The following is a 12955-nucleotide window of genomic DNA, read 5'->3' on the forward strand; positions in this document are numbered from 1 at the left end:
AGATGTGTAGAATTTACCAGACAGAAAGGGTCTAAGAGAAGAGGTGCATCCTGGGAGATGTAGGATTTTGTCACTGAAATTCAGAGTATCTTGACTTCTGCTGCATCAATTTGTAAACGTTTGTCTCCGATTGGTTGGTCCTCCGGCTTCATGGAGGTTCAGTACGAAATCACACGAAGGTCCGTTTTATTGACTGTATCTTTCCCAAAATATTTCAGCCCATGTGTGTTTTCATTCCTCTTTCACGTGTATTATTTTTATACGGACTGTCATCTGTATAAAAATACAAAAAAGAAGTCTGAGTGTGATTGAAACCGTTTTTATTTATTTGTAGTTGCAGTGATGGTTGAGTTCATATGGTTTTAGAAACAGAATAAAATGTGTTAAACATGAAATGAAATCCACTTCTTCAGTTCTCAAATGAAAGACAAAAAAAAAAAACCTGCTTAGTGAGTTAAATTGAGGGCAATACCAGTATTTTGTGTCTTTCTTGTGCGTTTTTCTTCTACTGCATGAAACTATTCACTTGTTTCTTCATGATTTATATACAGTTATGTTTCCTCCTTTTCATACAGGTGCTAGTTATTTTTTTTTTGTATGATAAATATTAACACAAATACAGTAAATTCACGACCAACAGGCTGTTTCTGATTCTCTGAGGTGTCACTTCGACACATTTCTGTAAATCAGTCCCTGCAGACACCGATGCACAAACCACACATCAAAAACACTGGTACTGTCCTTTAAGACGTGACACATCGACATCATTACTTGTGACATTTACATGTTGAAAGGCATCCTAGTGATCCTCGAGTTCACTCATCCCTTTCTCAGGCTTTAACCCTTTTTTTAAACGTTTTGTTTTATTCAGGAATAACAAAATAATACTCCAAAATAAAATATCTGGAAACCCTAAACTTAGACACCGTTACCTCTCGCCGCAAGTTTCCCTGCCTGATTTCAGCTGTTTGTCTGAGTCGCTGTCTCTTCGTCCAGGAAGTACGGATGGTCCAGTGCATCCAGGGCGGATATTCGTTTGAAGGGGTCAAAGGTCAGCATTTTCTGCAGAGGCATGAATAGCACATCGTTAGGGCTGTGTCAGTGTAGAAGCGGTCTTACATTTTTCACAAATGTTTTATTCTACTGAGTTGAATGAGAGGATCAAGAGCACTCTCATGTCTGTACAATAAATATGTAGCAACCAGTTAGCTTAGCATAAAGACAGGAAACGGGCAGCTTTGCGCCGTCCGAAGGAACCAAAACCCAGAATCTCAACAGCGCTCTAATTGACATAATGAATCTGTTTGTTTAATCCAGACAAAAACTGAAGTAAAAACAGCAGTGTGGTGGGTTGTGAGCCGAACAATGGCCTGAACCAGTTGCCCGGCAACCAACAGAAACTCGGGATGGTTACTGGTAGAAAAATGTCAAACTATTTAACCAGTAAAATAATGAAGTGCAAAAAATGAAGGTGCCATAACTCTTCAGCTTGCATTCATTCAGATTTATTATTTTTAGTTTTATTTAGTTTTTTCAAAACAAACGAGATTGTGTTTCTATTGTTTTGCACCTATTGTCTCTCCACATAATGTTGAAAATAGAGTAAAACGCGCTGTCTACTTGAAGAAGACATTATTAGTCACAGCTTCAACCACAGAAAAGAAACATCGACAGTAAATTTCCCTTTTAAAACAACAAGTTGGGAAAGTTGTGATTTCACAGCGACAACATATGGCATTTGCTGAACAGTGGCAACAGCGCCCTCTTGTGGCCACAAATAGTATCTGGCTGGATTCTGGTGCATTGAATTTCTTCACGTCAGCTGTTGGGGTCAGTGTGGCCATGCCCACAGCATATTCATTGAATCTGGGGTTATACATGCATTACCCAACAACAGCTTTTCTACTTAGCATGAAAGAGACTGAGACTTCAGTGCCAGAAAAAAGAAAAAGGTTTCAGTTCCCTGTCGGCTGCTGGATGAAGGTGAAGATGAGGATTGTGTCTTCGCTGTCACTCTGGAGAATCTGACTGCTAAGATCTTCGAGCTGGTTGGAAACGCCGCCAAGACAACAAGCATCGTTCTCAACGACGTCAAGCTCAAGAAGCTGCTGCGAGCTAAAAGTGCACTTTTACAGCTGAACCGAGCCGCTCAATAGAAGTAATAGAGCCAGAAGAGGCCGCTGAGTGGGAATGAAAGAGGCGCCACTCTCCGTTACATTAGTGTACCATCAGAAGGATTTTGAAGCAGTTATTCTCAAGGTAAAAAAATTTAAAAAAAAAAAGTTACATATTGGGGCTTTAAGTCTTATTTGCAAAACATGCAGAGAGAAGCTGTTTCTTTAAAGAGTGAACTGCCGATTCCCGACTTCTCCTCTTGTGAAACTGGCTGGACAAGCAACATCAGTCACAAGAATTTTTCATCATTGCAGCAGATAAATTCTTGAGGCTTGTGTTACCAGCAAGAAAAAAAAAAATTCCTCTGGAATCTGAGGCTGCTTATCTGTAGATGTCCTGAGTTCAACTCTGTGCAGCTGAGATATGAATTTCATTCGTGAGTCTCACCAGCAATAGTTGTGCCCCCTGCTCATTGATCTCCGGAACAAAGTCCGTGATTGGGCGAGTGATGAGAGGGGGGAAGTGTTTTCTCAATAGCGTAACATCAGTCGGCCACTCGTCCTCCGGCGGCAAACCAATAACTCTGAAACGACACGAGTTCAAATGAAATAGAAATTAATCTACAGGAAGGAACTTGTAATGCGGTAAATGTGATGCAAAGTATTTGGTACTCACTCGAAAATTTTCCCAAGCTGGTCCACTTCTGAGTCTCCACAGAACACAGGTCTAACAAACACAAAGTGGAAATCTTAGTTGACAGGCTGGCGCCGATTGATGGAGGTGATTTTCTACTTTTTCCACTCGTCTCTCCTGTTTGTGAATCGATTAGCAGTTTGGTATGTGGAGCATGAAGCATGAAGGATTTTCGTGTTTAAAAAAACATTGTAGCATGGGTAGGTAGGTAGGTATATACTTTATTAATCCCCGAGGGGAAATTTTTTTTATCAGCATCTCATCCATATCCTCCATTATGTGTTTAATATTCATGGAATTATTAAAATGTACCTCTGGTGGATCACTGTAGCTTCATCATCTTCATATTAACAGCTCTGAAAGCAATTCTTTTGAGGGATTTGTTTATTTACTCATTTTGGCCATTGCTTTAATGCACTGTGTGATTTGCACCACTAGATGGAGCCACTGTGTGCGTCACTGAGCTCTGATGTGGGGGAAGTTGGTGAGGAGAAGCTTTCTGGGCATCACCTCAGGCAGTCCATTCACAAAATTCTTACTTTTATTATAAGACTGCTGCTTGTTTGAGTAACACCAACAAATGTTTACATGTGTTGAATCAGGTCAAAGTCTGTGAGCTGTCAGTTGGTTTGGATGAGCAGGCATGATGCAGATGACTTCTACACCTACTATACCTCTAACTCATATCCAGGTCATATTTAAAGATGATTATACATTTGCATGTTTCCCGAAAGGGAACAGCTGCATCACAATGTGTGTGGCACAGCCTGTTTTTGTTGGTGCTGCTGTTTTTTTTACACCCCTGACTGTCTGAGGCTCCAGATAACCTGCTAATGTGGGCCATTAACAGCTCGAATCTGAATCCTGAACTGCGGCTTGTCGTGACTGCTTTGATTCGGACAAAAATGAGGCAGAGATAAAAAAAAAAAATTTAGACATCCGTTCCCACTGATAAGAGGCACATCGAAAGCTGGAATAAAATCTACCTGTGACAAGACGAGTCACTAATGATCTGTTTTGTCTAATAATATGATGGTAGTGTGCGAGGAACAGAAGCTGTGAAATGCACCGTAATGTTACACAGATCATGTTTGTTTTATACACACAAAAAGGAAATATTTATATTCCAGTCCTGCCAATTTAGGCCTTATTAAGGTTTCTATGGTTCTGTTAAAGCACTTCGTTAGGATGTGGAAAGGATCATCATCTTGGCTAAAGGTGAAAAAGTCAGTCTGACTTGAAGCACAAGACTTTGTCAATATTTATCTTTCTCCAACCTCAGCCAAGAGTTTTAGTAATCTGAACTGAACAGCAAATAAAAGGCTGGACATGAGTCCCGGTCCTGAGCTTCGTACGCTCCACCTCTCTACCTCAGATTTATGTGCAGTAAGAGGATGTCATACTTCCTGGATTGGAAAGAAACTTTATCCGGAGAGTATTTGGCAAAGCAGAGAGTTGATGTATGTGCGTATGTATGTGCGTGTGTGTGTGTGTGTGTGTGTGTGTGTGTGTGTGTGTGCGTGTGTGTATGTGTGTGTGTGTGTGCGTGTGCGTGTGTGTGTGTGTGTGCGTGTGTGCGTGTGTGTGTGTGTGCGTGTGTGCGTGTGTCAAACCGAGCCGGCCGGAGGAGTTTCATGAGAAACTAGAACTCACTGCGTCTGCACAAACCTCCACCTTAAAATGTCTGATGCTTTTCAATTTAAAGAATCAGATAACCAAAACGTAACGCACTGTATCATTGGCTCAATCAGAATTTGTGTTACCATGGTAACCTTTTTTTGGGGAAACAAACAAAATTTCCTGGATAGATATTATCATCCAAAAATCTCTAAATGTACTGAATTATACCAATGATGGTTATAAACATATCGCAAACAAATACACTGTAAAGTGTGTATTTGTTCTGCCGACTCACTTGCGTCTGAACATCTCAGCGAAGATGCAGCCGGTGCTCCAGATGTCCACCGGCGTCGCATAACTGGACTGCAGCAGAACTTCAGGCGGTCGGTACCACAGCGTCACCACCTGGGAGACACAAACATGGAGTCCATAAACCTTCACCGAATAAATGTAACATGGATAAATGAAAATAACTATCAGCAGCCGACTGAGCTTTTTTGTTGTTGTTGCATGTTAATAACAAAATACTTTATCTGTAGACTCCTTCCACAGTCATTTTGATTGACAGGCCTGGAGTGCAGTCAGGTTTCCACTGTCGATGGGCGGGACTCATTAATCGTTTGGTTAGACAATGTTCCAACTTCCTGTCGGAGTTTCAAATTAAAAGGCCTTGAGCTTGTTATACAAGGTCCAGCCAACTACAAACTTTCTACCGAAGTTTCTCATCATAACAATTGAAATTAGTGTTTCTTTATTCAATTAATGTTGGGAACATTAGCAGTATCTCCTCATATCTTCTATTCACTATATAAATTCTGAAATTGAGGTATTTCCTGGCAGATTTTGTCATCTTTGGACAGAGTCCTGTTTCCAGTCATGTGTTAAGCGAACTATCTGTTGGTTGTCGCCTTATCAGATATGAGTGCCAACTCTCAGCAAGAAAATGAATTAGCATAATTCCCAATATAGGAGACTAAAATGTGAGACACTGAATGCATCATAAAAACAAATCTACCACACAGATTGTCTGAAATTAATTTTAAGAGGTTGAAAGTGGAATCTCATTTGAACTGAAATGGAAATCAGCCGAAACGGTTGAAAATCTAAGCAATTTAAATTGACCTAAAAAAATAAATAAAAAGGCATTATATATGTCTTACCACAGGGGTGAGGGCCATGTGGCAGCTGTAGATCCTGGCTAGGCCGAAGTCGGCCAGCTTCACCTGACCCTGGCTGGTTACCAGAATATTCTCTGGTTTCAGGTCTCTGTGCATCACACAGTTAGAGTGAAGGAATGCCAGACCGCACAGCAACTGTCTCATCAAATCCTGCAAAAAAAAAGAAGAAACCCCACAGGTATATCTTCATGAAATTAATTTTATATTTACAGTGTTAGCTTGAGGTTTAAAAACACCAAAAAAAGAAAACAATCATTCCTTTTCCGTGAGGTTTATGCTTTTTGACTTATTTAACAAATTTAGTGGAGTTCAGTTTTTCTTTCCGCCAGTTCTCACTTTAATGCAGTCAGGAGATAATCCTGCAGCTGGAGCTCTCTCTAGATATGTCTTCAGGTCCTGGTCCACATGCTCAAACACCAGCGTGACTTTAGTCTCCTGGTCCGACCTCTGGGTGGCACATACGTCCATGAGCCTGGTAGGAAAGAGATAAACACAAGTCCTGTTAGAGGTGTTCACAGTGAACGATAGACAACACCAGCCGTAAACACCTTGAGGACTGACTTACCTGACCACATTGGGGTGGTCAAACTGCTCCAGCCGTTTCAGCAGAGCGACCTCCCTGACCGTGGAGATCGGGAGGCCGTTTTGGTCCGTCTGGACACGTACGCTCTTCAGAGCCACAAACTGCCCGCTCTCTGTGTCCCGGGCCTTGTAAACCGTCCCGTAAGCGCCTCCGCCGATTTCTGCCACCGGCTCATACTGGATACTGGCGCCGTGGGCCATGGCCAAGGTCAAACAGCCTGAGAGACACACATTAAACGCAAAAGCTATGAATAACAATGATAAGCTCATGAAAAACAATCATCACCTTTAAACGTGAGCAACATTATCCTTTTTAACACCATTGTCAAAACGATCCTTCAGTATTTCTCCTCAGCAGTTCAGTCCGGTGTTGGAAATGTTTTTAGTTTTTCAGATATGTCATGAACCAAAGTATTGGACAAACCGAAACTGTGACTGTGTGGAAGTGTGGGGGAACATATTGAAAAACAAACACTCAATCAATCTTCATTCTCCCAAAAAAAAAAGAAAGAAGAGCTGTACGAATTGTCAATAAAAGCAACAAATGCACTCTTCATCAAAATAAAAGCACTAAAATTAAAGGATGTGGTGGATTTAAAAACTAATCAAATGTACAAAGTGATAAATCAACAATAACCTGCTAGTATCTAAGGGCTGTTCCAACTGAGATATTTACATAACTTAAATACAAAACAACGTAAATACAAAACAACATAAGTACAAAACAACATTAATAGCAACATAAATACAAAACAACATAAATACAAAACAACATTAATAGCAACATAAATACAAAAAAACATAAATACAAAACAACATTAATACAAAACAAAGGGAGTTTATTTTGTAGAATAACTGCTGTGATGAGATAAAAACTTGTGGCACTTTATAAAAAAAGACAAATAATCATTTCAGAATAAAATATATATATAACCCTAATATAAAAGGGTTATGTGATAGACTGGTGATCTGTTTGCCATTTTGTTTGCCTTGTTTAAAGCAGTTGGTGTACAACTATAAAACAAGACTGTATTCTTTCTCCTCACTCTATGATCAGCAGAAGAGGACTAGAAAAGTTGTCGAAGTTCTTCCGAACTCCTTTGAACATGATTTCTATCCTTTTGATTTGACTGTTTTATTCTCATGTGAATGATGTTTCTTTTTTTGTGTTTGCTTTGACAGTTTATATCTTTTATTTCGTTTTCCATTTCATGTTCAAGGAACCGATTGAACTGAAACTGATAAAAGCTGAAGATGCTGAATAAAAAGTCAGGATACCATCAGAGAGATTCCACTATAACCCCTGGGATCCATGAGTATGTGTGACAACTACTTAAATAATTATCAAGATATTTCACTTTAAAAGTAAAATGTCAACCTCATTTTGGAGCAAAAAGAAAAGTAAAAAAAATAAAAAATAAAAACAAAAATCACTAAAGTCTGTAGGATTCATCTTCTGAGATATTTGAGGGAATTTCTGACTGCGTTTGCAAGGCAACAACTCCTGCATGGCAAAACAAATATTTTTCCATCCAATACAATTTTTGATAATCTTAAACAACTAACCAGTAAAACAAACTCCTCACAAACTGTCTGTACTGGAAAAGAAACAATCTCCTTTCATTCTGGCAATAAAGAGAAAATGTCTTCAGCCGAACAGTTACAGGCTGAAATTCGTTGTTTCCCTCCAAACTGTCCACGTCCAGAACTAACTGATCCTCCTCAGCAGCTCTTGTGCTCGAACAGCCTTTTCTGAATGAGTACAACATCTGTCTTCAGTCCCATTGCCAGCAGTCTGTCTCAGAAATAACTTTCAAGTGTTGATGGAAGACGGTTTCATGAGATCGGTAAATCAAAGTTGACTACCAAAGTATTTTTCTCCGGAAATGGCCGTCTACTGCTGCCGTGAGAATCCGAAACAGTTTTGGACAATAAAACCAAAATCTGTGCTGAAAGAGGCTAAAACGCTCCATAGAGCTGAGGAAAACTACATTGTAGAGAAATAATTACCTGTTTGTTACTACAAACAACTCCTTTTCCATTACGTGTGGTCCTTTGACCCACTGTTAATATAAAAATATTGATTGGTGCAGCTTTAACACATTAGAGAATTGACTTTTCACCTTCTCTGTGTATTTCAGCAGGATATTCTGGCAGCAGGCCAGCTGTGCTCGGTGCTCGGTGCTCTGGAGAACATTTTATGGCTAATTGTGCTGGCCTCTGTTGAAGCGGAAGAGCTCTCAGGGTACTTCGAGCGCAGAGTGCCGAAATAAGCGACACAATTTTAGTCGCGTCCAAAGAAGAATCGCTCTTCGACATCCTCCAAACGTGAAGTGTGTCAGCAGCCGAGTGATTACAAGGCTCGGCACATTATTGCAACATGCCTGGTTTGATTCCAGCCGGGGATCTGTGCTGCATCTCTCACCCCACGTTTTCTGTCTGACTGTGAAATGAAGGCAAAATGCAAAAACTAAAACCATTCACCAAAAGATTTACAATCCACCAGCAGCACCTGAAGAGTCAAATCACTCACTGAATGTGGCACCATTTTAAAGAAAGTACTCTCTGCAGCACAGGAAGCACCTTCAACCCTTCCAACACAAACAAGATTTCTGCCCTGTTGCAAACCAACTTAACTCCATCTCTTCATTGTCCTGCCAGGAAGCAGGCGCACAACCAGAGAGACATCATCATCCTCCTCCTCCTTCCTTCCCTTTGTTCAAGTCTCAGCCTTTAATCTGTCAAACCGGTTCGGTGCACTTCCTCTGCTCAGCCCGTCCCCCTAACCTACTTTCATTCATCCATGCTGCTTTCTACGCAACACTCACGCCTTCAAACACCTGCAGTGCATCTCTCTGCAGGTCCTGTTCTTACATGTTTTTTTTAGCTCGGTAGCAGTTGTGTTGTCCGAAGCCTCAGCCTCCTTCTGCTGCCTTCAAAGTGTCATTAATCAGCAAAGATCCACACACCTCCTTTATTACAATGACAAAAGCCACTTCGCCTCATTGGGGGTCTTGTTTGTCAAGAAAGTCTTGAAAATCTTGTTTAGGCCAAAACAAATCCTGGAGTACCACCTGAGGGAGTGATCTTCCTCATCATCCCCCAGCCTGAAACATCAACAAGAACTAGACCGTGTCGTGTTTCACCTTCGATACCCCTTTAAATAAACTGTATTTATTTATTATCCACCAAATCTTTGTAAAGTTCTTCAGAGTAGAAGACAATAAATTCACCTTTTAGAATAATTAAATTATTCTTCATTTGGTATCAACCAATAACTGAGCGAATGTCATCTTCAGACACTGATTTTTGATTCGTTACTCTCCGTAATATGGATAGCTTTTATTTCTAGTCTATAAAATCACCGAGAACAAAAAAGTCCTGCTGTTGGTTGCCCTTAAAATCAAAATGAAAGATAATTAATTTCATATGACTCAAACGCTCAAAGAAAGCAAATCACGTAGATTAAAAAAAACAACAACAACAAAAAAAAACGGACATACTTCGGTACCCTGCTGCGTCCGACTCCGTGTCGTCGCAGAAGAAGTGTGAAAGAGATTAAGTCGGTCTGGAGCTCAAATTGTTTCTGGAGAGGCGAGTGACAAAAGTGCAGCAAACAAAAGAGCAGAAACGCAATGCACACCGAAAAGGACCAACAATTGAAGAAGGAATTTATCCTCCTCTGTACTCTGCTGCTGTCATTACTTTCCGAGACGAGGACTCTGAAAATCTAACCTCAAGTATTTGGTGGACTGAATTAGAGAGCATGTTTGGACTGCAAAAACTTGAAGTACGACCCTGAAGAAGAAAATAGAAACTCGGAGAGTTTCTACACAATGTTACAATGTGTGAAATGTGTTGAGTCATTGCCAAGATTTCAAATATTTTGTGAAAAATATCACAAATCTAATGTCCCATATGTCTATATATTTAGGTAAATATTAAAACTTGGCAAGTACACACGAGTCATTCATATCTCAGACACTCGCATAGTGCTGAAACAAACCATGATGTTAACTAACATGGAGCTAAAACCCGTTATAGCCGAGGGTTTGAATATCCAGATATGCTGCCAAACCACAATTATTGAATGTATTTAATAAGAGGAAGAGATGTTGCATTAACACACCACATTTCTTCCGCTTGTGCAAAGAACGTTGAGTCAGATTGTCTGCAGACAAGAATCTCCCTGCATGAAGCTGCAAGACAATTAAATAAATACAAATTTCCCTCGACATTATTCATGTCAGAACTAAACTAAAATACCACTCTGTAAATAAAACCTTTTCTCCCGCAAAATAAAATAAAGGACACAAAAAACCCACCAATAAAACCCAAGAAACATTTTTGAGACACATTTTATTTTCCTGTGTAGACTTTATCGTGATTATACTTGTATAGAAACCTCCAAATTGTATGTAACGCAAAGATTTATGTATTTAAAGTTACCACAACACTTGTGAATTCACTGACTACTTTTTTCAATCAACCAGTTGACTACTGTTAACTTCACCACTGCAATTTACTACAGACAATTTCCAAAACAAATATTTGTATTCCAAAATATAGTCGTGATATTAATTCAGTATTCACTCAGATGCTGATATAGTGACAATATTCTGCTCCCTCTACTTTGAGGAGGACTCTATTGATCAATATAACACACATTTTCTAGATGTTGAGTGTCCCATGAAGGCTGTTGCTGATTTTAGCTCTTTATCATCCACCACAAAATGATATTGTGCAACTTTCCTTCGCAGGCAGACCGACATCAGCAGTGGGAGTCAGCTCCGCCACAAAGGGCCACAAAGTCTGAGAATCAAAACTCTCGAAGGGAGGGAAAGAGGCTTTGAAAGAAAAATGAATGTCCAGGAGCTGTATTCATGAAGCTTTGTAGTTTCTCCTCGTGATAAAAATAAAAATCTTAAAATTATTATTATTATTAAATTATGATATTTTCCAAGAATTCCAGGAATTTCCCTTTAAAGTTAAGAGTTGATCCTGGTAGACATTACGCCCCGCCCACAATAGCTGTAATCTAACTGCACTACAGGCCTGTCAATCACAGACACACCTTGAAAAACAGTTGTTGTTTTTTTTTTTTTAAATGTATTTTCGGATTAATGAGGGCTTATTTTTAGACGCACCGTCAGAAAACTAAAAAGGAGCAACTTCAGCTGACAACACCGAGATAACTAATGGAAACAAATGATTGACTTCGTATTTCACGAGAAGTTGGATGGATGGGAGTCTATGGAGTCGGAGGCTTTTTGAAGCCGACCCCTAGTGGCACTCGGTGGTATTGCAACTCAAGTCACTTCCACTTCAGCTCACTGGAAGCTACAGTGACTCACCATCACCCCTTCAGGTTAAAAAGTGGCATTACAAAACATGACTCAAATCTTTAATATTGCACCTCTAGGTTATATTTTACAAGTAGAGAAATAAAGTTGCCATGGTTACAAACGTGTTATTTATTGGCCAACAGCCAGCACATTCCTTTCTGCTGCATGTTAACATCAGTCAAAAGCACAGTCAGGCTCTAGAAGCAAAACAATGTGATTTAAGCTGAACTTATTGCAAATGCTGCAGAAGTGCAGTTTCATAATGAATAATCAGGCTGGTTGCAGCCCTCTTGTCAAACCTCTGTTCTTCTAACAGGAAATGGTCAGGCTGTTCGTGACATGTCACCCTAAAAACATCCCACGGTTTCCTTTTTCTGTGACACAGCAGCTTACATCATAAGAGGAACCAGAGGTCAGATTTTTTAGCACAACATCTGGAAGTTTCACAGCTGTTCCACAAAACTGAGGTCATTCACCTGACTGCCTGTGAACAGCAGCTATTGATCACGTCAGTATTAAGTATCATGTAGACAGGAAGCTCACATTTACCCCCTCCTCCCCCATCCACGTTTCATTCATTTACTTGATCAAATGAAATGCAGGCTGGTGGACGGAGAGCGAGAGCGAAGCAGGCCGGGACAGACGGAAAGCCCTCCGTCCCGACACGTGGTGCTCCTCCATGGCGCTCCTTTGTTAATTAAACTGGCAAGAAAGTGGAGCAACAACCAACCGGCCACACGGACTTTTCCCCCCTCCTCACCTCCACGTTCACTGACGTGGCGGAGGGGGAAACCAGGGAGCTTGCACGCGGGCGGCGGAGGAGACAGATCACCGTCTGCAACTTCCATAACAAACATCTGTAGGCACGTTACATAAACGATCCGCCGCCACAGGTCACACACATGAACGCAGCTCCGTGTAATCGACCGTCTACATACTGTACTCACCTCGCCTGTGTCTCTTCTGTGGCAGGTGAGCTTACTTTACAGCCCTATGAGGAGGACATGCTCATCAGTCTGCCACGTATATAACTCGCGCAGAGCCGGGTCAGAGGTGGCAGGTTCGGGTCCTGGCTGGTGGTTCGGCAGCCCAGCAGTGGATCTGAGAAGGTGAAGCCAATCATCCGATGTGATTTCGGCCTCCACTGTTTTTTCCTTTCCAGCCTGCCTGCACCCTTTTTGGGTTGTCTTCCTGTTGCTTCTAGCAACTCTTGCAGGGGCGGAGCCAAAATCTTCACCCGCTCATTATGTATGAAAAACTTAAAGCTCGGCTTTCATGTTTCAACTTTACAGAGATCATGCATTCCCTGCTTCAAAATGTTATTGTTGTAAATGTTTATTTCATTAATAAACCGCAGCAACTTAAACTTAAAGTCCCCCGATTTTCTTCTTTTTTCGAGAGAGAGACAGATCTCTTACTAAA

The 12955-nt window shown here is 40.7% G+C and overlaps 1 protein-coding gene across 1 annotated transcript; it reads right to left on the minus strand.

Annotated features, from left to right (window-relative positions):
* Positions 1-303: 303 nt before the first annotated feature.
* On the minus strand, positions 304-12726 carry cdk4 (cyclin dependent kinase 4). Its single transcript, XM_069155911.1, has 8 exons — positions 12481-12726; positions 6172-6406; positions 5943-6078; positions 5589-5756; positions 4724-4833; positions 2791-2841; positions 2563-2698; positions 304-1062 (listed from the first exon to the last, which is right to left on the minus strand). Exons 2-8 carry the CDS (start codon positions 6387-6389, stop codon positions 961-963), a joined length of 921 nt encoding a protein of 306 aa, XP_069012012.1. The 5' UTR covers positions 6390-6406; positions 12481-12726; the 3' UTR covers positions 304-960.
* Positions 12727-12955: the final 229 nt, after the last annotated feature.

This window comes from Embiotoca jacksoni, unplaced genomic scaffold (assembly GCF_022577435.1).
Source record: "Embiotoca jacksoni isolate LCO1_2020_lvr unplaced genomic scaffold, fEmbJac1.0.p SCAF_1, whole genome shotgun sequence".
In the NCBI taxonomy this organism is placed as follows: Eukaryota; Metazoa; Chordata; class Actinopteri; family Embiotocidae; genus Embiotoca; species Embiotoca jacksoni.